The 24,325-nt window shown below is 38.9% G+C and overlaps 1 protein-coding gene across 1 annotated transcript in view; it reads right to left on the bottom strand.

The window, feature by feature from the left end:
* Nucleotides 1-24,325, bottom strand: part of LOC120375107 (sodium channel protein type 2 subunit alpha-like) — a 103,457-nt gene that overhangs the window by 9,826 nt on the left and 69,306 nt on the right. The window contains exons 18-22 of the mRNA XM_039495799.1: nt 15,394-15,514; nt 14,248-14,402; nt 12,434-12,607; nt 4,336-4,458; nt 1,061-1,342 (exon numbers count right to left, since the gene is read on the bottom strand). Of these exons, the coding sequence (XP_039351733.1) occupies nt 1,061-1,342; nt 4,336-4,458; nt 12,434-12,607; nt 14,248-14,402; nt 15,394-15,514 (855 nt within the window). The remainder of the gene's footprint in view (nt 1-1,060; nt 1,343-4,335; nt 4,459-12,433; nt 12,608-14,247; nt 14,403-15,393; nt 15,515-24,325) is intronic.

Here is a 24,325-nt window from a genome sequence, read left to right as displayed (position 1 = left end):
GCAATAACTTGTCCAGAGCAGGTCATTCTTCCTTCCATGATTTGTTCACCTAGTGGAGGTTAGGTGTCCACAACTGGTTCCTGCCTGGTGCTGGGATCTTACCACCCTCCATGTGTACAAGGATTAAGGGGCTACAGAAAAGTGGGTTCTCTTCTTGTTGAATGAGACATTAGGAGCTCCATCCCTATTCCCCAGCTTCTTTAGGGGAGGCCGTCCCCTAACTCCACTTCCAATTACTCTCTACCAGGGAACTTGACTCCCACCCCCATTGAATGAGTATCTGCACTGGACAACTGCCAAATTATCAGTTTGAACTGTATCTCCTAACCTAACCACAGCAGCTCAGGGATCTGGTGGGGAAGACTAAAACACCCGCCCTGCCCCTGCCAATCTGGCAGTGAGGGGAAAATTCCTTCCCTCTCCCAAACAGGTGACTAGCACGATGCCCACAGCTGACTCAGAAAACCCGTTCCTACTATAATCCCTGGGATGAGAGGGTGGGATTTGTTATTCTGGGCATATAATGGCACCCTGGCCAGGAGAAAGGGCACACGTTCCCTCCCCTTAGGTGCATGGGTGCCAGTGGGTTCTGGGGCACGCCTCCTCAGACCAGCCTGTCAGCTAGGATGCCTGCCCTCTTCTCAGCTCCATTTCCCCCCTCTCAAATCCACAAGGAACTGAACTCCCACAAGGAGTGGGGAGAGGGATGGGGAGGGAGGGGGACTGTTAAAGAAGCCACAGAGCCCTCTTTCTTGTGCCTGCCTAGACTAATTCCCACTCCTCAGGCTGCAGGGGGTGCAATTGTATTTTGCATCATCAAAACACTTAATTTTGCCTTTTTAACATTAGGGACTATCAGTGTAAGAAGGTATTCCCTATATTAGAATGGGGAATCCCTCTTGTACCATTAATATCTTAATTACAAGTAAAGTAATATGAGTCTTTTGAAGGGTGGGTACTGACTGTATATGAAGAAATTAACCTGCTTTTTTATGAAAGTTGCCCATTTTGCTTGTACTTTTTTCAAATACAGAAATATAAAATACAGAAATTCACTTACTACTTGAAGCAGTGCAAGATACCCAGCGCCTACATTATCGAAGTTTACTTTCACATTTTTCCATCGGGCACTTTCATTCTTTTTTATGAGGTCCTCGCACTGAGTATAATTGTCAACATCGCTGATATCAAACATCTCACCAGTTGTTGTGTTAACACAGTGGTAGAACTTGCCAGCAAACAGATTTACTCCCATGATGCTGAAGATTAGCCAAAATATCAGACAAACCAGTAGCACATTCATGATGGATGGAATTGCTCCTATCAGGGCATTAACAACCACCTAGCATACAAATTAAAGACAAAAAAGCCTCAGTGTATCTTTTATAATTAAAGAATCGCACAATGTTCTATTAATATTTCTATAAAACTAACACTTAGATTTTTTTTCTGCCTATGTTTTATAATGAAATATTTTAGCAAATATTGAAAGAAAATAATATCTTTAATGAAACTGAAAAAAGCAAGAACTAAAAACCTACATGGAAAGCCAGACAATGAAAAAGTATGAAAAGAAATTAAAGAAAACCTGGTAGTGGTTAGATGGAGCCTTAGAATTTGTGTGCTCTAGAAAAAAGAGAGAAAGAAATGTTAAATATTAAGAACATAAATCAAAATCTATAAACAGTGCAACAAAATATATTTTTTAAATAAATGTAAAGAATGACTGATGATGGAAGACTGAGCAAAAGAATTTTACACATAAAGTAGGCAGTACTGATGACTTGTTTCTCAGACTGAATTAAAACATTAGGAATTATACACATGATATTCTAATATTCACATAGAAAAGTTAGGCAACTCTGTACTATGCATTTAGTTTTGTCATCACATAATTAATTTTAAACCTTGGTCTAAAATAATTATATTCATTGGACTTTATGAGTGCAAATAAATTCACACTTCTGTTAATTTGTTTTTTCTTGGCTATGTTTAATTTATATACAATTAAGCAATTCTACAGGGAAAAGTGACTGCAAAAGATCAGACCAAGTGCAACTGAGCCAAAGGTTATTTGTAATATGTATAATGATTCTATTTTACTCTGAAAAGAAGATTCAGCAGCTGAGGAAACAGCAAATGATCTGTCTGCAGTGAAGGTTTTAGGTGGTTAATTTTGTATCCAAAAACCACTAAAATCACGAGGAGTCTTTCCATTTACTTCACGAGGCTTTTGTTTGGGGCCTATGGGGTGTGGGAAAAGAGCTAATATTTTATCTAGTTGCCAGGTACAAAGGAACTATTCACTGGCATCAGTTATTAAAAATGCATTCTTATTGTGTTGTATAGTATTGGTGTGATGGGGTGTATGAGCCCCACACTGGTACAGCACGGGTTAACCCATCTCTTTTAGCCGAGGAGGCCACACACCTCCGGCTCTGCTGGACATGCTCCAGCTGGAAGCAGGATATAAAAGCCAGCAGAGCAGCTCAGTCTGGGCTGACTGCGGAAGTGTGTCACCAGCTCCTGAGGGAGGACCGCCTGCACTCCAAGATGCAGAGGCCAGCCCCGTGGAGATGGATCCTGACACAGGACATTGTGGAGAGGGGAGAGACCGGAGAATCCCAGAGATGGAGGACTCCAGAGACTTGGGTAGGAAGTGACCCAGGGAGGTTTTGTGGGGAAATGGTAACAGAACTGGACCAAGGCGCGATGTGTTTCAGTCAGACCCCATCCTTGCCAGTAGTACTGGCTCTGGCTATTGTGCCACATTGCCCCGACAGCAGGGGCTATAGTTTTGCCCCTGGCCATTGGGCTGCGCTGCCCCAACAGAAGGGGCTGTAATATTGATTCTGGCCATTGCGCCGCACTGCTCTGCTATCAAGGGCTGCATTAAGGACTCAGGTCCCTGAGCCACGCAGCTCCAAGACCCCTTCAAACTTGATGTGATGCACCTCTCCCCTGCCCCCACAGGGTGACGGGGTGCATCAGCCCCACGACGATTGGAAAGAAACAATACTATTTGTATGTGAGCTTAAAGTATACAGATAGATTATAAAGGGAGTTTTGTAGAAGCTGAGTTTTCCAAGGTGAAGGTTAACATATGAATGTTATCCATTTTGTTACAAATCAGTTTTTTCAGGCATTAGCATCATCTGTCACTGCAACAGAGATAACTGCTATTATATTTAGGCAGATTGGCAAGATATGGAAATCTGAATAATTTCCTAAGCAGGAAAGAATTGGAAGGCTGTGTGGGAAGAGAGGCAACGTGGTGGAATCACACAGGCTCATCAAAATTGCCTTGATACACAATATAACTCAAGGTTGAGGGGCAGTAGCTAAAAGAACTCTGCTCCCATCTCTGTTTTCCATTTTCACCCCATCCTTCCCTCTACCATTTACTGAGTGAGCCCTCACTTCTTATCCTGTGTAGGTGCCTCTTAGAAATACAGAAATGTGTGTTTTCTCCCAAACCCCATTCCAGCCGGCAGGGAGTCTCATGCTTCTGACATACCTTACGTCCCATTGCTGCCAGCCTCTTCACCACCATGTTGCTTTGTGTCCCATGCCAGTTCTGACACATGAGGCAGGGGATGGAGGCTGGCAGCAGAAGTAGATGGAATAAGCATCCCAGGAAGAATGGAGAAGGAACTGGAGTTTCTCAGTTCTAAGGACAGTTTCTCCCCACTCAGGTCCCTAAATCCAATGGGAATTATAACAGCTCCATGACAGGAATAACTCACCTCTGTAGTCATGAGCAGAGTGGGTACAGTCTAAGTCTGACCTGCAAGAAGTAAACTACATGCGTGTAAATCCTGTGCAGATACCTTTCCCTCACACACTTTCATATACTCGGTCATAGGAGTTCTGTGTAGTAAGCCCCAGTATCATTATTTAAAACCTGATTGCCATACATAGTAGAAAGATAGCAACCACAGTTCTGCAAACAAAGTGGCCACAATTTTTTTAGACTTTTTTTTTCTTAGCAGGAGGGAAATATAGAAACTATGCTTCTTTCGCTCATCATCAGAAAATGTGATAGGAATTAACAATGCATTCATTGCATCCTGATAATTCCTTTACGTTTTACACAAAAACTCTGTAGTTAGCTAGGCAGTAAATAACCTAAAAATATGTGTGATTGCTTGTAAATGCTAATGCTTGCAAATGGATATAAGTTTTAGTTATGTAATAAAGCATCCTACTGTAGATACTGGTATGCAATAGAAAAGAGGATAGTGCAATATTTCTGCATGGATTTGTCATTCCTCATTTTGCAAGTATGGTTTCTGTTTATGCATGGATTATTTCAGGTTCTTTCATTTGTCTCACCCTCATCCCTTCAAATCGTGACAAGGCTCTTAGAGGTCTCAAAGCTCTTAGTGTCCTAAGCGATTTAATGGCACCAAGTTCGGAATAGCCCAAGGCATTGGCTATTAGACTAACCAACGACACCTACAGAAAAACAGAAAAACAATAATTATTAATTTCCGGAACCTGTTGATATTAGGATATAATATGTGTTATGTGGGTTTCTAAAGACTGGTTGGACCTCTTTCTACTGTATTCCTTTTTTAACCATAGGAAATATTTAAAAAAATTATTGAGGAAGGGAAAATACCTATAGGACACCTATTTATGGAACCTTTGTTGACATAAAAAAGTCCTTAAATTTTCACATATTTTGTTGGAGGGGCAAGGAACCATAATGGACCTAAAGAGGGCCTGCTTTTAAAAAAAGAGTATACATTAGTCTGTACTGCTTGCCAATTTGCCTTATCTTTATCTCTTCTTATCTGGTTAGAGTTCAATATCTGGACATAGCTCACTGTTCTCAAAGGATATAGTTTCCAAAAGCACCTATGTATCTTAGGGGCCTGAGTTCTACTGACTTTCAATAGGTTTTAGTCACTTTCAAAAATTATACCCATGATCTTTAATAAGAATACTTTGTACCTTTTTCTGAGGTTTTTAAGTACTTTACAGATGTGGCTAAGTATTATTTATTATCCTCATTTTACAAAGGCACAGAGAGGTTATGTAACTTGCCCAGGGTCAAGCAGCGACGAGTTAATAGAACAGCTAGGACTAGGATGTAGTTCTCCTAACTTCTGGTTCACTGCTCTAACCAGCACATCATGAGCCTTCCCTACAGACTTGATCATTTGGTCAGACTCAAAGGGCACGGATCCAGTCTTAGCTCCATGTCATACATGGAGCAACGCATGATAGCCATATAAAATCATAGTTCCTGTAAGCCACCATATCTACCTTAGAATCCAGGAACTAGTGGATAGAACACCTGGAGTGCAAAAATTTTTGGCAAAAAGTGGGCAGAAACCCCAGTAATTGGTGCAGATTCCACAACACTCTTCTTTATTCTTCCGCTTACCAACAAGTTTGGTAGGTTTCAGTGGCAGCAGTTCACCTGTGAAAGGCTGGTGATTGCTGTGATAACTGAGCATGGACATCTTTCCATGGCCTGTTGTCGGGAAAACTTCATGATCCTTAGATATTAATAATACAGTCGCTGTTCCACACCCAGACATAACAACATAGTGACTAATAGCTGTGAAATTAGTGTTGATGGAGCTGCCACATTCCTACTTTCTTGACTATCTTCTTCCAGAGGGGAGATTTGAGAAGGATGATTAACAACATCGCTAAGGTCCAAAAATGACATATTGAGCAAAAGCTGAACCACAACCCATTTAAAGGCACATTCTTGTACATTATAAGTGTTATGAAAGTAAAGATAGCAGGATTTGGACTATAGTGATTGCCATTTAAAAGGCATTGTTTACCAACAGACAAGCAGTTGAGGTTCCCAACTTATTTTCTGTTCTAAATACAGGAAAGTATGGTGCTACCTAAAATACTTGTGTGACAGCTGTTGGTGAATTTCAGCTTTTTATTGACCACGACTGTATATTTACAAAGACACACGGGCAATGAAATCATATTGGTATTATATCAGAGAAGATTGCTCAATGTAAATTACTCCACCTCGAGAGAGGATTAACTTTTATGTCTGAAATGAAGCTAATTTAAGCAGTCTTTAAGTGGAAGAATTTGCCACAGTTGTGTTTCTTTTGATTAAACTATACCTATACCATTCCACCACCAGAAGTATAGAAGACATGTATACCTGAATATACGCATATTTCTTTCCAGTACTTGAAAGAATCCTTAAGACCTTCACTTAATCCCACAGAATTTATAAAATAAGTAACTTTTCAGATATAAGTATTCACTGATATGACAATAAGGAATACCCCTTATGTGCTAAAATAGCACCCCGGTTTTATTTTATATATAAACAAAAATGACTTGAACCACAAATATGGGAGTATGCATCTAGAAATGACAATCTGAGAGCAGATAGTAATAAAAACAGCTGATTAATTCTATTTTGCTATATAGAGTAATCTGACAGAAAGTAATTTTGTAATTAATTCACTCAACATACCTTTCAACTGGATTATGTCTACGGAAGAATGCATTTTTTACCAAAGGAAAGGCTTATATTATTTTATTATTGCCATAATGGATAAGGTTGTAAAGGAATTAACTGTGCCTTAACACGGTATTAGCAAGAAAATCTTACTAATGACTGTTCAGTAGTAAGATAAAATATTATTTCTTTCCTTACAAGGCAGATTTAAAATAATCTATTTGCTTTCTAAATCTATAATGAAAAAGTACTTTTTTATACTGTGCCATTATTAATATATTCTAGAGGTGACAAAATGTGGAGTGCATTGTATTGTGAACAAAATATTTATAATTCATTCACGTCAACAAAAGATAACCAAGCCCAGATGAGGGAGAATACATAGTATTGAAAACACCACATTCTTTATATGGATTCAAGAATCAACTATAAAGTATAACAATATTAAACACATCCACAGGTAGGAGGACAAAACACCTCCTTTGAAACTGTTTACATACTAATAGCAGATTCATGAGCTACTCCTTTCCCACATTGGCCCCACTTTTAGGATGCTCTCAGCCCCCTGTCTCAATTAAACAGGACTCTTTGGGCAAAATCTTCAGCTTGTGTGAACAGATGCAGCTCCATTGAGTTCAGAAGAATTGTGCCAATTTACAACAGTGAGGTTGTGGCTGTTAAGGTCATTTCTCAACCCACTTTGTCTGCAAGGTACTTTGTGCTACTTGTAGAGTCCTCAGCCTCACTGTAGCACTCTTACTTTCATGCCTTATTAGTTTTTTCATAAAAAAATTGAACTTATTGTAAATTACAACTGTATGACTGAACTAGTCAGGAAAAGATAGACAAAGTGAGAGGACATAATTTGCTTGTAATCATTAGGATTAGTTTTATAGTATATGTAGTGTGAATACTTATTGTAATCCATACATTATACTGCTTCAGTATCCTTAGTTTCAATTTTGGCAGCAACTCCTTTACTGCTTAGGTAAGAAAATAACTTTTAATACTTTAGCAATCAGAAACTGTTGGGCTTTTTTAAAATTAATAAATCTATGTGTATAGATGCAGTAATGATAGTGGATTTTAACAATAAACTTTTAAATTCTTCCTAAAAATGTTAGCAGAAAAGGGAGGGTCAGGGATGTGTGACTGATCTCCCAATACAAGTCTAATATTTTGAAAAAGTTTTAAAAACTTTTTGGAGGGATTTAATGCCCCCAAGTAGCTCTTCTCAAGATGACCTTTTGCCTCCATGACTCCATTGCAGGTGAAGTCTGAGAGGAAACCTAGATCTCCCACACTAGAGCAGCAGGAGGGAAGGTGGAAGAAGGACCGGGAATACAGAGGAGGCATGTTTAACAACTTCCGCAGCCCAAAACTATCAGAGGGAAGAACTGCAGGAAGGGGCAGGCATGTCGGCAATAAGCAGCAGGGGAGAAGTGGTAAGAGGGAAGGGGAGGGAAACCTGCCCTGCTGAAAGGGAAGAGGAAAGAAGAGCTAGAGAGGGGGTAGCAGGCGGGACAGAACTGGTGGGAAGAAAAGGGAGTGTATTCTTCCAGCTCAGGCCAAAGAGAACCTGGGACCACAGCACAATCTGACCAACAGCTGTGATAATAATTCATTACGTTCATTAGTAGACGAATTTCACATCTGTCTATCTGCAAATTGTCCACAAATAGATTGTGATTTTCTCAAGTTTGTTTTTCTAAATAATTCACTCAGTACTTTTTGTGAATAATTACTGGTTTATAGATTGTTCCTTGCATGGATTCAGAATTTAATTTAATTAGACACATAATTCACAAAGTATATTTCTGTTCCCTGACTGGTTGAGCAAAACTCTTAGGATTAGGTTTACTGTGTAAAGAGTCATAATTATGAATCAGAAATTCACTTTCAGCAACTGTTTTGCAATAACTATCTTAAAATGGGCTCTACCATAGATTTCCTATGTGGGCACATCACTTAATCTTTCTCTACCACTAATTCCCAACTATAAATGGAGATAAAACTTCCTTTCTCTGGCCCTTTTTCTGTTTTGTCTATTTAGACTGTAAGCTCTTAAGGGCAGGGATTGTCTACTGCTCTGTGTACATATAGTACTAGACACTATTGTACTACAAATAATGATTAATAATACTTTTAGGGAACATTCCTACTGGGAAATTAAGTTTCATGGAAAGCTAAGAGTCGTATGTACAGTCAAAATAAATTAATTTAAATATTTGAACAAATAAGCATAGAACATTTTTAGGCACATTCACCCAGATATATTAAGTCAGCAATATGACCTATCTTTCTTATGGAGCATCTATTAAGCTTGGGTTTTTTTGCTTAATTTAATTGTTCTTTTGGAATTTCAACCTCTACGAGTCGTTGAGATGCTGCGATACAGGAAGGTCAAATCAGTGATTGTATCCCAATTAGCTATACTAGTGCCCAGTAGTATTCAGCAAATATGTTATTTGTTTAATATGATTATATCTTATTATATTCAGAATCTATATACTACAGTTTAAAAAATGAAGGAGTGTCCATACCCTGTTCTGGGCACACTCAACAAACTTCTAAAGATACATATAATAAAATCAACAGACTCCAGAAATTGCCCAAGATAACACTGCCCCAGCAGCAACTTAGATAAGCACAAATGTAATAGCTAACAAAATCATCCAACTGTTCCCCAATTTCACTCACCTTTTAGCTCACTATGGGCCAAGAAGAAGGTATGGGCCTGGCAGCATGCCCTAAAGGCTACAAATTCAGGCTGTTCTGGACCAAAGTGGGAGAACACATTTTGAAGGTTCGGGACCATCAGAGAGTCCTGCCAGACGTCCCTTTACTTTTATACCCATAAAGCTCTGGTTTGGGCACTTCCACTGATAGCAGTTGTGGCAGTTTTTCCCAGGGAGAGAGGCCATCTCCTACATAGGTTAAAACCTTTGAGGAATGTCCCTGTTCATCCTTAAAACAATTTAGCTGATAGTTGTTTAGGCAATCAAGCAATATTTATTAGGTGCAAACTTCAGTCTTTTACAATGGGAAAAGAGGTTGTAGGGAGAGAAGCATAAACCCCATAAATGGGAGAATGTAAACATAGCTTCTGTGTCACAGTCTGAATCTGTCTCTTAAAGAATCTATTACTTTCCCTCGTACTCTCAAGTGAGTTCATAAATTTCTTCTGGAAGGGCTGATTTGGAGTGCTCAAGAGGGAACTGCTGAATTAGCCGTAGGCACAGTAAAACATTTGTTAACTGCATTCCAGAACATGGAATATATTTTTTCTAGGAAGGTGGGATGTTCAGCTCTTGTCTGGTCATTCTTATTTTTATAAAATTAAGGAAAATGGGGAAATTTTCAATTAGATTGCAAAATATTTATCACTTCTGAGGACCTCATTCTGAGATTCTTTTCTTAGGCAATACTATTGCTGAAAAAGCACCAAAAACTCTACATTAAGTATGCTCTTTAAAAAAAAAATCAATTGGAGCCTTCATTATAAAAATAGAACAATTGAAACATGATCTATGGCTCATCTATAAAGGTGTGAGTAAGTTTCTTCATTAAAATTCCCAGATAGAAGCCCGGGAATTCTGCATTACCATCCTCTTATTGAAACCACACATTGGACTACCATATAATGGCCCTGGCTCTTTGCCATGGTGTAGCATACATTACCTCATCCAAGTAAAAATTATGTTTTTCTCCACTTCCTAGCTGAGTAGTAGACCAACTAAGCCAGTTTGTCCTGTGAAACTCCTGAACTTGACAAATTTCTAGAGCAGGGGTAGTCAATAGGCAGACCATGGGCCAAATCAGGACTTGCAGATGCTTTTGAATGGACCCAAAATCTTTTTATTTACTTATTATCATTATTGGGTTTTTTTGTTTTTTGTTTTTTTATTTTCTCTGAAGTCTGGACCTTGACTATACCTTGACTAAGAAATTTGGACGTTGACAAAAAATAATTGACTACCCCTGTTCTAGAGCATACTAACAGAAACATTACAACAAAGGGACCAGAATTTGGGCTGCCTAGTGAAGCAATACAATAATTTAGTGGCAACAGTCATAAGCACCTTTGCCTCCAAGATACTCATTTGAACACACACATCACTTTGGCTCACTAAAGAACTGAGTCAGATAATATGGGAAGGCAGGAGACCAAAATATTTTGGGAGCACTGATCCCTTAAGACAATTAACGTAAGAACATAAGAACAGCCATACTGGGTCAGACCAATCACCGCCCTGCACTTTAAGCAAGTGTGTGTGGGGGAGGCGGGGGGGGAGTTATCTGTCTGGCCAGGAGAAGAAGCTTTCTGGCTTGGAGGTAGGAGGGGAGACGTAAAACTGCTGGAAAAGCAGTCAGCATGGTGGATGATTCACCACCTATGAAAGAGAGGTTTAAAAAGGTCAGCCTGGGCCTGGACCCTGCCCTGATCACTTGGAGCAGGCCAGGCAGCACCCACCCTCCCTCTCTATTTAGGTCAGAAATATGCTGGGTTATTATATCTGCTGTGAGCATTACACTAGCCAACCCATTAAGGGGGACTGGGTAGGAATTTTTCCCTTACCACCATATTGGCCAGGTGCAGTTGGGGATTTTGGCCTGCCTCACAGCAGGTTCAGGTGGGCTCTGTTCATGCATAGCATGACGGTCAGTAGGCCATATGTCGCAACTCTTTATTTAAGTGTATAGCGGATTTTCAGTGCAGGTACTCCATAAACTAAGGCACAAAAGAACAAAAAAATGGCTTGGAAAAGGAATTAAGGAGAGGTGCTTGGTAATTGAGCAAGCCGGGGGCAGTTGGCGACTGCTATGATTGGTATATCAGGGAGCCAACCCCCCATCATTATAGTCCACCTTAACCCCTCCTACAAGGGGTGGTGGTCAGTAAGGTCCCGGTAAGGGAATTGCTGGAGGGACCTGGGTGAAAAGGGCAGGGAGCTGCTGGCAGGTCCCCCCTCCCTGGAATTGGTTGGAATTGGAGGGTCCCAGCAGTGCGTCTGCTGGAGGGACATGAATGGAAAGGGGGGTGTGTGTGTGTGTGTATCTGGGGGGGGGGGAAGGGGCTGAAAAAAAGCACTTACCCCGCCCCTCAGTGAATTGTGGGGGTTTTCACCTGTACTGCTCATTTTATCCGCCGGGTTAGTCCCAGACATCTAATAATAAAGTTGCGGCCTGATTAAACACATATCTCATGTCTCCTGTCATTCTTTCAGCATAGCCAGACAAAGGTCCATCTAGCCCAGTATCCTGTCTTTCTACAGTGGCCAATGCCAGGTGCCCCATAGGGAATGAACAGAACAGGTAATTATCAACTGATCCATCCCCTGCAAGGACTTTGTACAGATATATGCCAGGGCTGGGAAGGAAGCCAAGAAAGCTTCTCTCCTCTTCCATCATAAACCCTCCCAAATCATAGATGACTTATTTATTACAAATTGTCAAACAGCTAATAAACTCCAGCTACACTAACTACATTTCATACTTTAATGCCACTGCCTTTTTCACTACTTCACTGCAAACACTAGCAAAATAGAGGCTAATCTCTTGGGAATAAAGCTTTGACAGCATTTGGACCAAACATAATATCTTAGATGCAAAGTTTGGATGGCTGTAGAAAAATTCCATGATGATATAATGTATTATTTGACAAACAACATGTGATCATATAATAAGACTGTGTCATAATGTATATGCACAAATTGTGGAGTTTTGCATGGGACCTTAACTTTGGTAGGTCCTGCTTTTGTTTAGTATGTAATCTTCTGTTAGTTATAGTTTTTTCTTCTGAATATAAATGCACTTTTAGTAATACCAACAGATAACAATAGGCTATTAGTAAAATTTTCATAAATTTTTGCTAAAACTACTGTGTTAATTAGAAATCTACTTCACAATAGTGAGTTTTGTAACTTTGTTGATAGGAAAATCAGTCAAAAAAGACTTGAAGAATAAAGAACTTACATCAACAATCAAGAAGTCCAGCCAGCACCAGGCATTAGTGAAATACATTTGAAAACCATAGGCAACCCATTTCAAAAGCATTTCCAGAATGAAGATGTATGTGAAAACCTTGTCAGCATATTCCAGCATGGTCTTGATAGTCTTGCGCTGCTCTATATATATGTCTTCAAAAGCCTGTGAACACAAAGTTTGCAAGTATTCATACCACTTCCTGGTTCAGAAAGATCAATTAGATAAATGAAGAAAGCACAGGGATTTAAGTTTTTGCCTCTTCTTTGTGCACCCTTTTCAACTCTTATGTTACTTAGTTCCCATTTCACTACATCTGCTTCAATGGAATGCAACTTTGAGAGAGGCAGTCTTGTTTTATGCTTTCTCCAATAGAATATGGAGAATATGTTTTTAATATGAATCCTCTTCTTTCTTAAGCAAAAGTCTTGTCTCTATTATTTTGAGAAACAAGAAATATAGGGACTCCACATGTCATTCTGTGTACTTTTTGTGTGATTTTGGCTGTGATTGGCTGAGATTTTTTTTCACAATTGAGGTTTTACAAAATCAAAGTAAATAATTCCAGGCCAAATCCTGAGGCCCTTTCTCAGATATTTACTCAACCTTTAAATAAACCCTCACAGTTAGTGAGAAATTTGCCTGTGTAAGAATTATTGCCTGTAGAGACTTCAGGATTTGCAGTCCTATTTTATTGCTGAATCAAGAAATAAATACAAAGAATGATTTTCTGCCAATATTTTAATATGAGGCTTAACCCCAAAAATCCTCCTGTTCCAGATGCGTATATTCTCCCAGAAAGGAGTAGTGAGGAAGATTTTATTTACTTCCCCCATTTAAATAAAACCTTTTTCCTATCAGCATAAGCAAGAAAAATATATATTTAAGTGTATTTATGGAAATGTTTGTAACTCGTTTTTGGAAAGTGTACTGTGCCCATTGATAGGGTAGCAAGTGCAGAGCTTGTGTAATTTGAAATGGGATAGTGGTGAAGAGTGACGATCTTTTTGGAAACAACTGCCACTTAGTGAAATCTTATACATTCCAAAGATGACAAAAAATTAGAAAATAATAATAGTAAGACAACAATGAGCCAGGGAGGAGCATGAAGGGGATGATTTAAGTAGAATGCAAAGAGTTCCTGAGCTTCACCAGATAGTTCAAATGGCCCCTAAAGTAAAACAATTTGAAGCCATAAATGTGTACGTTTTCATGTCAAAACCATGATTTGCATATGATTTTGATGTGCACCCATACATCGGCTCAGGTCCTCTCAGAAGTAGAGATGGGCTCACAATTTAAAATTTTGGTCCAAATCCAAACAGTAACAAAAGTCAGTAGTATTCAAGTCCAAAACTCTGCAGTGAGTAACCACTATAAATTCTGGGTAACTCCACTGGATTTAATAAAGTTACTCCAGATTTACACCAGTCTAATTAAAAGCAGAGTTTAGCCCAGTGTTTTAGTTTTGGTCCATCTCTAATCAAAACATATGTGAATCTTAGCAAGCCTTCCAACCTTGGTCCACATTTCAAAACTATAATGAAACATGAAATGCAGGAAGTTTGAGTGATTTTGGGTTTCAGCATGAACATTTTGCACAGCTGCAATTAAAATACATCTATCAAGACTTCTTTATTTTGCACATTATAATGCGAGTGTTTGCTTCTGCTGATTCCCAAATATTTCTTAAACTGATTAGATTTTCATACTGATCAAAAGCTATCCTGTATGCAAACATACTTTTAATAAATCACCCTTCTAAAAACTTATTTTTCAGAATATGTCATAATTGTTTCACTCACCAGAGCGCCACTGCTCAGAAGAATCATGAAGACAATGAATGTCTCAAACCAGTTGTGTTCAACTATGCTGTAGCAGGTTTTCCGAAGATTCCACCAGATTTTGCCTTTGCCATCTTCTATACTTACTTGACAACATGTGAACTTCTGCACACAACCTGTGAACATATTAAATAACTAGAAATTGGAATAAAATAGCAACTTATTTTGAAGTAGTTAATCACTCTGGCATCCAAATTATTATAAAATTTCTTAGTTTGATAGCCACTCTCTTTATGAGATACTTTTAAAATCTGAAATTGGAATCCCCAACTTGCTATTACAAGGTTCTGAATATTTGAATAGTGATAGTAAATAGATTTAAACTACATCTAGGAGTGAAACCATGGAGAGAAATTGACAGTGATTTGCATTTACAACTAAGTATGAAATTGACTTAAAAATATCTGTCTATATTACACACAATCTATGAACTACAGTAGAACCTCAGAGTTACAAACACCTCGAATGGAGGTTATTCATAACTCTAAAATATTCATAACTCTGAACAAAACATTATGGTTGTTCTTTCAAAAGTTTACAACTGAACATTGACTTAATACAACTTTGAAACTTTACTATGCAGAAGAAAACTGCTCCTTTCCCTTTTATTTTTTTTAGTAGTTTACATTTAACATAGCACTGTACTGTATTTTTTTTTTCTCTGCAGCTGCCTGATTGCGTACTTCCAGTTCCAAATGAGGTGTATGGTTGACTGGTCAGTTCGTAACTCTGAGGTCCTACTGTATATCCAAAACACAGTAGTGTTTGTGGCTGTTGGCCCATGTCACTTCTTTTTCTCTCAGAAAAACAGAGTTACTCCACATTCTAAGGGCCTTCTCTAGTGACTACAAAACACAATTATAGGATTGGAAAAATTAATACTGCAAGTACCTTAATATTGAGATATGTTAGCGATTGAGTAGGGAGGAGAGTTAGCCACCTTCCAGAGAAATCTTACTTTGACATTTGATTGTTATCACTGAGAAGGGAGTAGCTTCTCTTGGCTAGTGAAACCAAGAAGGCCTATGGTGTTTCAAGAGCCAATTGTTGTAGAAACAAATTGCGTTTGCATTGATTCAATCTTTAGGCAATATTGTGTTTTGTTACCTTCTGTAAAACAGGCTATTGGTTCAAGAGCTTCTTCAGGTTCAATCTCAGCTTGTTCACCCTCTCCAGGAGGGGCAATATCAACTGTGCTGCCTTCAGATGAGCTGGGTGCATTTAGCTTCTGAAAATAAAATCCCACAGGAAAAATTTTTTCTCCTCACTAAGTATATATTATTCATAGAAGACATTGAAATATGCCAGTGCTCCATAACTTTTAAATAAGATTATCAGTAAATACATATTGATAATATGTATTACCATAAGTAAAATCATTGTATTAAAATCTATGTAGTGTGGTTTTGATTTCTAGAATATCTTCTTATAGGAAATTCTAAAAAACAATTTCTCCACTAACCTGATCCATGTGTAAGAATTCTGAAATTAAGGTTCAATAATATTAAAATTGGTCAATTTGCATATGCCATACTGTTAGTTATTTCACTCCCTATTATATTGGATTAAACTGTGAATGTCACTTAATCTTTCCAGCACAATGATCAAACCAATAGAAATCAGCATATCTTCATGTCTGCTACAAATGGTATTTTCTTTAAAATATACAGTGTGTGGATTGAAATATTGAAAATTAGATCTTTTTTCCAGTAGCAATCCTTATGACAGTACACATGACCTGTTGTTTAAGTATCTTTCTATAATGTCAGTTGAGAGGAGCAGCAAGTGAACTTTAGGACAAGCCACTATTTTGCATTATCTTCCATTATGCATGTATTATCTTTATATAAAGTCAAATCATGCAGTCCTTACTCAGGCAAAACTCCTAATGACTTCAATGGAAGTTTTGCTGAGGACTGAAGAGTGCATGATTCAGGGACTGACCCAAAGGCTCCTGAATTCAGTGGAAGCCTCTCCACTGACTTTAGTGGACTTTGAATCAGGCCACTGGTCTATTGGCAGCTGTATTTGCTTTTAAATTTGCAAGTAAAACTATTTTTAAATGCATTTATTTTTTAGCACAACTAAAGTGAAAACAAGTACTCATCAAAGAGTTTGTAACATGTTTTTAGCTGTTAATAGTTTGTTGATTTGTGTCTTGAATTACTTCAATCAGAAATACATTCTTATTCAGTTTTAAATAGGTAATGTAACCAAGTCTTCAGCCTTAAAGAAAGCAGCGTAGTGAAATACATCATTATAGACCATGCAGCCGTAGAAGTAATATGCTACATCACTGTAATTTAGATTATAGTATTGGTAAAAAACTGTTAGTGTTATTGCCATATAATTTATAATGTCAGGAATTGCTACATACTCTACAGTTAATTTTACAGATTTATGTAGGAATTCATGTAAGTACATCAAGTACACTACATACATGAGACATTAATACTAATAATTGGTTGCTGATTAGGAGCATTATTTAAAGATTGATCCTGTATTGTATTAGAATACAGAATAACTTAGAGGCATTACTTATTGAAAATTTGAGACTGATTCCTGATCATGAAATAATAATCCTATTCTAGGCTAAAGTACTTTGAGGCTGATGTGCCATATCCTGAGATGTTGTGTAAATCGGTGTAGCTCCATTGACTTCCAATCAAGGGGAGCATGACCTCTGTTAAGCTACACAAATTTACACCACCCTGAGGATCTAGCCTGACACCTTTATCGGCTCAGGATATGGATACTACTGAATCAATAGGCACTACTCTCAGGTAGTTACCTTGCTGAAATATCTAATGAACAAATATTTAATTGAATAAAATGATAAACAAAATGATTGATTAAATGTAGATATGAGATTCGGGAGTAGTCATGTTTGTGAACATATAGACATCAAATTCTGAGAATATCAATCAGAATGCTGAGACTTGCACGCTGTATGGAAAACTATAATGTGGTTGAAAGGCAGTGACTATACCTGAGCTCTGACTGGCTGCGACAGTCTGTTTCAGTATAAACCTTGATAAGATGTTACTTTATGATTTCTTTTGGCTTTTTTGGAATTTTGTGTAGCTTTTGTAAAGGAGATGAACAGTTCTGAAAACTACATTTTCTATTGATCTTTAGTTAAGGACTGATATTACATCCTTGCCTCAGGAGACAGCTTGCAGGATCAGGCCTTAAATTATTTGGAAACAAAGGACATGATCCATACATAACTGAAATTGATGTGACACTTTCCATTGACTGCACTGGGCTTTGGAGTAGGCCTAAAGAAATAAGGTTACTGTAGATCAGTAATCCATATCTAAATAATAAGTATGATATTCTGTAAATGTTATAATTTCTTCTTTGAGCAGCTCTGCAAATTTCCACTTATGGTATTGTGCTGCCTGGTGGTGCCTGATGTTAGAACCTTCTCCAAGCAGTGTCTGTTGGAGCACTTGCACAGCCCCTTTGCCTCTTCCCTCAGCATCTCCAGATGATGTAAGGGGTGGGGGCAGTGCCTTCTATCACCTCAGTTCCTTCCAACCACTGTGCCAGATGGAAGTGAAGCACTCCAGACCATTCGGATCTGTTTTTTTTTCTTCTAGTTCTTAGGCCTTGGCTACACTGGCGCTTTACAGCGCTGCAACTTTCTCGCTCAGGGGTGTGAAAAACACACCCCTGAGCACAGCAAGTTACAGCGCAGCAAAGCGCCAGTGTAAACACTGCCCCAGCGCCGGGACCGCGGCTCCCAGCGCTGTAAGCTAATCCCCACAGGGAGGTGGAGTACCTGCAGCGCTGGGAGAGCTCTCTCCCAGTGCTGGCGCTGTGACCACACTCGGACTTCAAAGCGCTGCTGTGGGAGCGCTCCCGCGGCAGCGCTGTATGGCTGCAAGTGTAGCCATACCCTCAGTGTCTTGGTAATTGTTTAGTATAGTTATAGTTAGTTAGTTAGGTAAGTCAGTTAGTAGCTTGGTGAAACTGAAGAAAAAGCAGAAGCTAAATGCAGAGAAGCTAAATGAATTCTTTGTCAGTCTTAACTGCAGAGGATGTGTGAGAGATTCCCATTCTTCTTCAATGACAAATCTGAGGAACTGTCCCAGACTGAGATGTCAATATTGGAGGTTTTGGAACAAATTAAGAAATTAAACAGTACTAAGGTGCCAGGACCAGACGGTATTCACCGAAGAGTTCAGAAGGAGCTCAAACGTGAAATTGCAGAACTACTAATTGTAGTATGTAAACTATCACTTAAATGAGCCTCTGTACCAAATGACTAGAGAATAGCTAATGTAATACTGAATTTTTTAAACAAAAGGCTCCAGAGGTGGTCCTGGCAATACCAGGCAAACTGATTGAAACTATAGTAAAGAACAGAATTATCAGACACATAGATACACACGATGCGTTGGTGAAGAGTCAACATGGCTTGTTGTTTCCTAGTGAAAGGAAATCATTCCTCACCAATCTGTTAGAATTCTTTGAAGGTATCAACAAGCATGTGGACAAGAGTGATCCAGTGGATATAGTTACTTAGACTTTCTGAAAGCCCTTGACAAGGTCCCACACCAAAAGCTCCTAAGCAAAGTAGCATGGGGTGAGAGGGTAGATCCTCTCCTGGATCAGTAACTGGTTAACAGATAGGAAACAAAGGGTAGGAATAAATGGTCAGTTTTCATAATGGAGAGAGGTAAGTAGTGGGGACCTCAAGGATCCGTACTGGGACATACTGTCACTTACTCCTGCAAGATGAAACACTTTAAAGGCTGGAGGAAATCAGAACCTTTGTTGGGTCTGTCTCCAGATCCTGTTGCTCAAGCAGCCAGGGCTTCAAAGGCACAGGTGATGACGAAGAGCAGACTGCCTGCTACAGAACCAAGAGCCACATTGTCAGCTCCAGCTGTGTTGGTTCCGAAGAAGCAGTCAAGGTTGAAGACAACCACTGTTAGCAGTGCCAGATCCCTCATTTCAGATTTGTCAGATCTATCTGATTCTGACAGGGCCTCTACAACTATGGCTCCAAAACTCAGGCTGGCTCTGGCTTCAACTTCAAGTACCAAGCGGGCAGATCTGTATATTTCACCAGATTCCATGCCATCTAGGTCTTTAGCTCCAACTTCAACCTCTGTCCAGTTCCAGCTCCATCTTCAGGTCCATAGAATATATTTACTTTGGCTGTTGTACACCATTTGGCTTCTGAGGGCTTCTTGGGTCTGAATGAGAGGAAGAGACAGGCTTCATCATTTCTGAATTCAGTGTTGATTCTCCTGAAAAAAGGAGAAGAGCAGAGGAGATTATTAGTCTTTCTCCTGGTCCGTCTACACTTTCTCCTACTAAGACTCCTATCATGTCCCCAAAAAGAGTTTTCTCTCCATTTATTTCTCTCCAATCTCTGGGTCCATTACTTTCTTCAGTGCAATCCATCACTGATCCAAGGCCAGATCCGTGTTTAGAGCATGACAGAGGAAGAATAAAGAGACTGTTTCTTCCTGCTTCTTCTTTTTGATCCTCCTCCTACAGGTATGTTCTCACATCACAGTTGTGGGGGAGACTGGCAGTCCTGGAGTCCATGGCCTTATTGGGTGCTGCCACAGGAATTTTTCAGTCATCCTCCTTATGGATGGAGAGGTGATATTTTATCTGTAAAGGATCCAGTGGTGGAGAAATCCTCAGATCCAGTTCCACCAGATCTGTCTGCGTCTCAGATAGTGGTACCTGATTGTCTGAAGAAGAAGATACAGAGATAACTTCTCTTTTTGAACAAGAGTAGGATGACATAGACTCCGATCCTGATTTGTCACCAGATGAGCATGTGGGAGCGGCTTCTGCCTCTTTTCCTTTTGAGGATGCTCCGCAGTGCCATGACCTGATGGATCACACAGTGTTCACATTGAAATTAACTTCAGTAGCTGTGGAGAAAACATCCCATCCAGTGTTCGACATTGTTTAAGCTACCTACAAGAGTAGGAAGTTTATCAATTCTTGATGGTCTACCGCAGCGAGCTACATCTGTTTGGTCCACTTTTACTTTTTGCCAGCCTATTTCCAAGAAGGCAGATAAATTATATCAGATACCCTCATAGCAGTTTTCATATTTTTACACACAACCTGTACCTAATTCATTAGGTTTTGGCTGCTACCAGTAGCATGTTGAGGTCTGGACAAGCACTGATAGAGAAGGGAAAATATTGATTCCTTGGGGAGAAAAGTATTCTCCTCTTCCCCTCTTGGTATTAGGGTGGAAAATTATCAAGCAACTATGATCCACTCTCAGTTCCACCTATTGAAAAAGATGGCATTGTTTGTGCAGGATTTGCCAGATAACAAAAGGAAATTATCAAATGTGATCCTAATGGAGCTCAAAATATGGCAAAGCATGCTTTTGGAGCTTCTTTAGACATCTTGAAATCTTCTGCTAGAGCATTGGCATATGCAGTTACCTGGAGTAGACAAACTTGGCTTTGTTACTCTTCTCTGGCTCAGGATATGAGAATTGAGGTAGGGGATGGTCTTTTAAGTGAAAAGGCGGATGAGTTGCTGGAAAAACTGAAGGAGAAAAGATCAAAAGCTGCTGTTTGGGCTTTGATTTCTTTTACCAGGAGGAAACCTTTGATTACTCATTTCCATTATCAGAAACACAGTCTTCCTTGACTTATTTCCCACTGAATCAAAGACATCAGTAACAACACCAACAGGCTATGTCTTTCCAGAGCCAAAACAAGAAGTCTTTCAAATCAAAGCCTAAATCTAAACAATCTGCTTCTTCCCTGTTGTCTTTGGTGAACAACCAAGCCTCAGATTTTCTGACAGGATCAAGAGTCCAGAATCAATCAGTGGGGATCCTTCCCTTCCTGTTTGGAGACAAGCTAGCATATTTTCTCATCAGATGGAGGACAGATAATACATTGGACAAATGGGTGCTAGAAATTATAGAAAAGGACTAGGTCATTCAATTTGAGAAACTGCCCCCTTTCAATTCCTTGTACCCTACCTTTTTCAGGGAACCTTCTCATGAGGCTATTTTACTTTCAGAAGTACAGAAATTACCTCCTCAACAGCTCTTATCAGAGGGATCTAAAACCGGAGAGTCTGGGTTTTATTCAAGAGACTTTTTGGTACAGAAAAAGTACAGTTTCATCTGATTTTTAGATTTAAGGAATCTGAACAAATACATACAAAAGTTTCAGTTATGTATGTTAGCTCTGGCATCCATAATCCCTTCACTTTCAGCTATAGATTGGTTTGTGATGCTTAAGTGAAAGGACACAATATTTTCATATTTCTGCCAATACAGTCATCAAATTATCTTTGTTTCAAGGTGTTGGGAGGCCATTTCCAATACAACATGATCCTATTTGGCCTGTTAACCACACCAATAGTGTTTACAAAGTGCCTTTCTGTAGTAGCGGCTCGTATGAGAAAGCAGGGTATTTTTGTTTACCCATAATTGAGTGATTGGCTGTTGAAGGCTGCTGTTCGCAAGGATCTAGCAAGCCATACTGCTATACAACCACCCTTTTTTCAGACTTGGAGATGCTTCTGAATGTCAAAAAGTTGAATTTCTGCCCAACCCAGAGAATTGTATTCACAGACTCCATATTGGACTTGGTGATAGGAAATATCTTTTTACCAGAGGACAATTTTTTAAAAATAGTGCTGTATGTTTTAAATTCTCAAATATGTCTAACACAGAAAGTAATTTTCTTCCTGGGTCTCATGGCAGCTAAGACTTACATGACTCTGTTTGCACATCTCAGAATGAGGCCAATGCAGCACTGGATGTCTCAGGTTTACAGGCCAAATCTGGAAAAACTTCAATTGTTAGTTAATATCCTTTGAGACATTTTGGACTCGCCTCTCTCTCCTTGGGATTTTATTTGTTTTTTATCTACATTTGTGAAGTCAGCTTTTGAACCCTTAGCTGAGTGTTTATGTATTAAAATGACATTCATTGTTGCCATAACGTCAGCCAGAAATTAAAGGAATTAAAGGCCTTGGGACTGATCCATCATACATCTTTTCATAAAGGAGGTTCTTAGACCTGATCTTAAGCTTATGCCAAAAGTCGTTTCTGAATTTCACATTAATTAGACAATTAATTTGCTGGTATTTGTTCCAAGACCACCTAGTAATAAAGGGGAATCAGTTTGAAATATTTTAGATAGAAGAACTGTTGCATATTATTTAAATAGAACTAAATTTTTTGGAAAATCATCTATATTATTCGTCTCTTCTTCTAAGAATCACATGGATCATACTGTGTCTCCCCAGATTTTTTCTAGATGGATAAAGGAATGTATTGTTGAATGTTACATGTTATCAGAAATTCCTGTACCTACAACAGTACCATCTCATTCCACCAGAGCTGTGGCAATGCCTTTTGCTTGTCCTGCGCAAGTCCCTGTTACTAAAATTTGCACTGCTTCAACCAGAAGTTCTGTGCACACTTTTTCTAAACGTTATGCTCTCAATTTGGCTTCAAGGGCTGAAAGGCAGGCCATTCATCTCATTTTAAGATAGACAGTCCTTGTTTTAAATGGTTTGTCCCGTCTGGTAGGGATGTGCCAGCAGGGGTGGGCCCACCACCATTCTGGGAAGTACCGGAATGCCTGGTATTCTGGGGGTTTGTGAGTAGCCATCCTAAGGGCTGATGCTAGATTTGATAGAGTGGTGACTCTGTTCCTTCATTGAGATTATTTTCAGTACTGCTTATTAAACTATTCCATAAGTGGGAATATGCAAAGCCACTCGAAGAAGAAATGAATGCTACTTGTAACCAGAGTTCTTGGAGGCGGCTCTGCATATATACACTTCCCACCCTCCTCCTCCACTTTCTCAGAGTCCTTTTATTTTTTTCTCTGAGTTGGCAGTGGAAGGAACTGAGGTGTTAAAGGGTTCTGTGCCCCTTTATAGAGCTTTGCCCTCAGAACATTCAGAGATACTGACGGGGTGGGGTGGGGAATAAAAAGGGTCCATCATTAGGCACCACTAGGCAGTGCAATACCCAGAAGCATGAATATACAGAGCCATCTCAAAGAACTCCAGTTGCAAGTAACTTTCATTTTATGCTCACGAGGATTCCCACTGAGTTCCCATTGACTTGAGTTGGATTGGGTCTCACATGCCTAAAATTACTCATGGGGTATGTTTTTACAGGACTGGGGCCTTAATTGGGCTACACATTCTAGGAGCTGACAGATACCATAGTTCTATTTCTTTAGACTTGGTGTTGTATGTTATGGTTATACGAAATGCAATACCACTCATCCTTATTTTGTTTTGATGTGAACGTCATATAAAATAATAATTTTGTTATTATAAAGGACACTCATTTGTTACAAGAAAATGTCACTGGACTCAAATACTGTTGCATGTTGTTAATCTCCTCTTGCTGGATACATGTAGTCACACAGTCAAGTACTTTACAAATAATATACATGAAGGCATTTACAGATAATTGGTTTTCAAAGTAGGAAATCCTGATCCTATTTTAGTAATTGTACTTCTGTTATCTTGAAAGACATCAATTTAAATGTTTCATCTGATAGATGTTGATGCAGCAGAATTTAAAATTTTCACTTGATAGTTGGTGATTGTAGCATTAATGGACATGATTTCTGATTGGAAGATCACATCTCTTTAGTGCTTTGACCTACAAGAGACCAGTTTGTCCACAAGTATTGCTTTTGAAAAGAACACTGGATAATGTATTTATTAGGTCCAACTAGTGGTTGATTTTGATTTTTGTTTTCTGGTACCTAAAAATCAGTCATTGAACAAACTACTTGACTCACACTGGAGTAAAACACAACTTTTAAAAGGGCTGTTTTCTTGTTCTCTCTCTCTCTCTCTTTTCTGATAAAGAATGCTGTAAAATAAAACAACTTATTTTTAATGTACTAAAAAGTGGTTAATAAAGAAAAAGATATTGGAAAATAAGGAAATGATTTGGTTTTATGGTAGATCACATGGACCAGGCAGATCTCTTAATCAGGTTTAGGTGAGCAATTTCTCTCTCCCCAGATAAGATGGATAGTTTTAA

The sequence above is a fragment of the Mauremys reevesii genome, linkage group 11 (genome assembly GCF_016161935.1).
Source record: "Mauremys reevesii isolate NIE-2019 linkage group 11, ASM1616193v1, whole genome shotgun sequence".
NCBI classification, from domain to species: Eukaryota; Metazoa; Chordata; order Testudines; family Geoemydidae; genus Mauremys; species Mauremys reevesii.
This window is presented reverse-complemented; position numbering and strand designations above follow the sequence as displayed.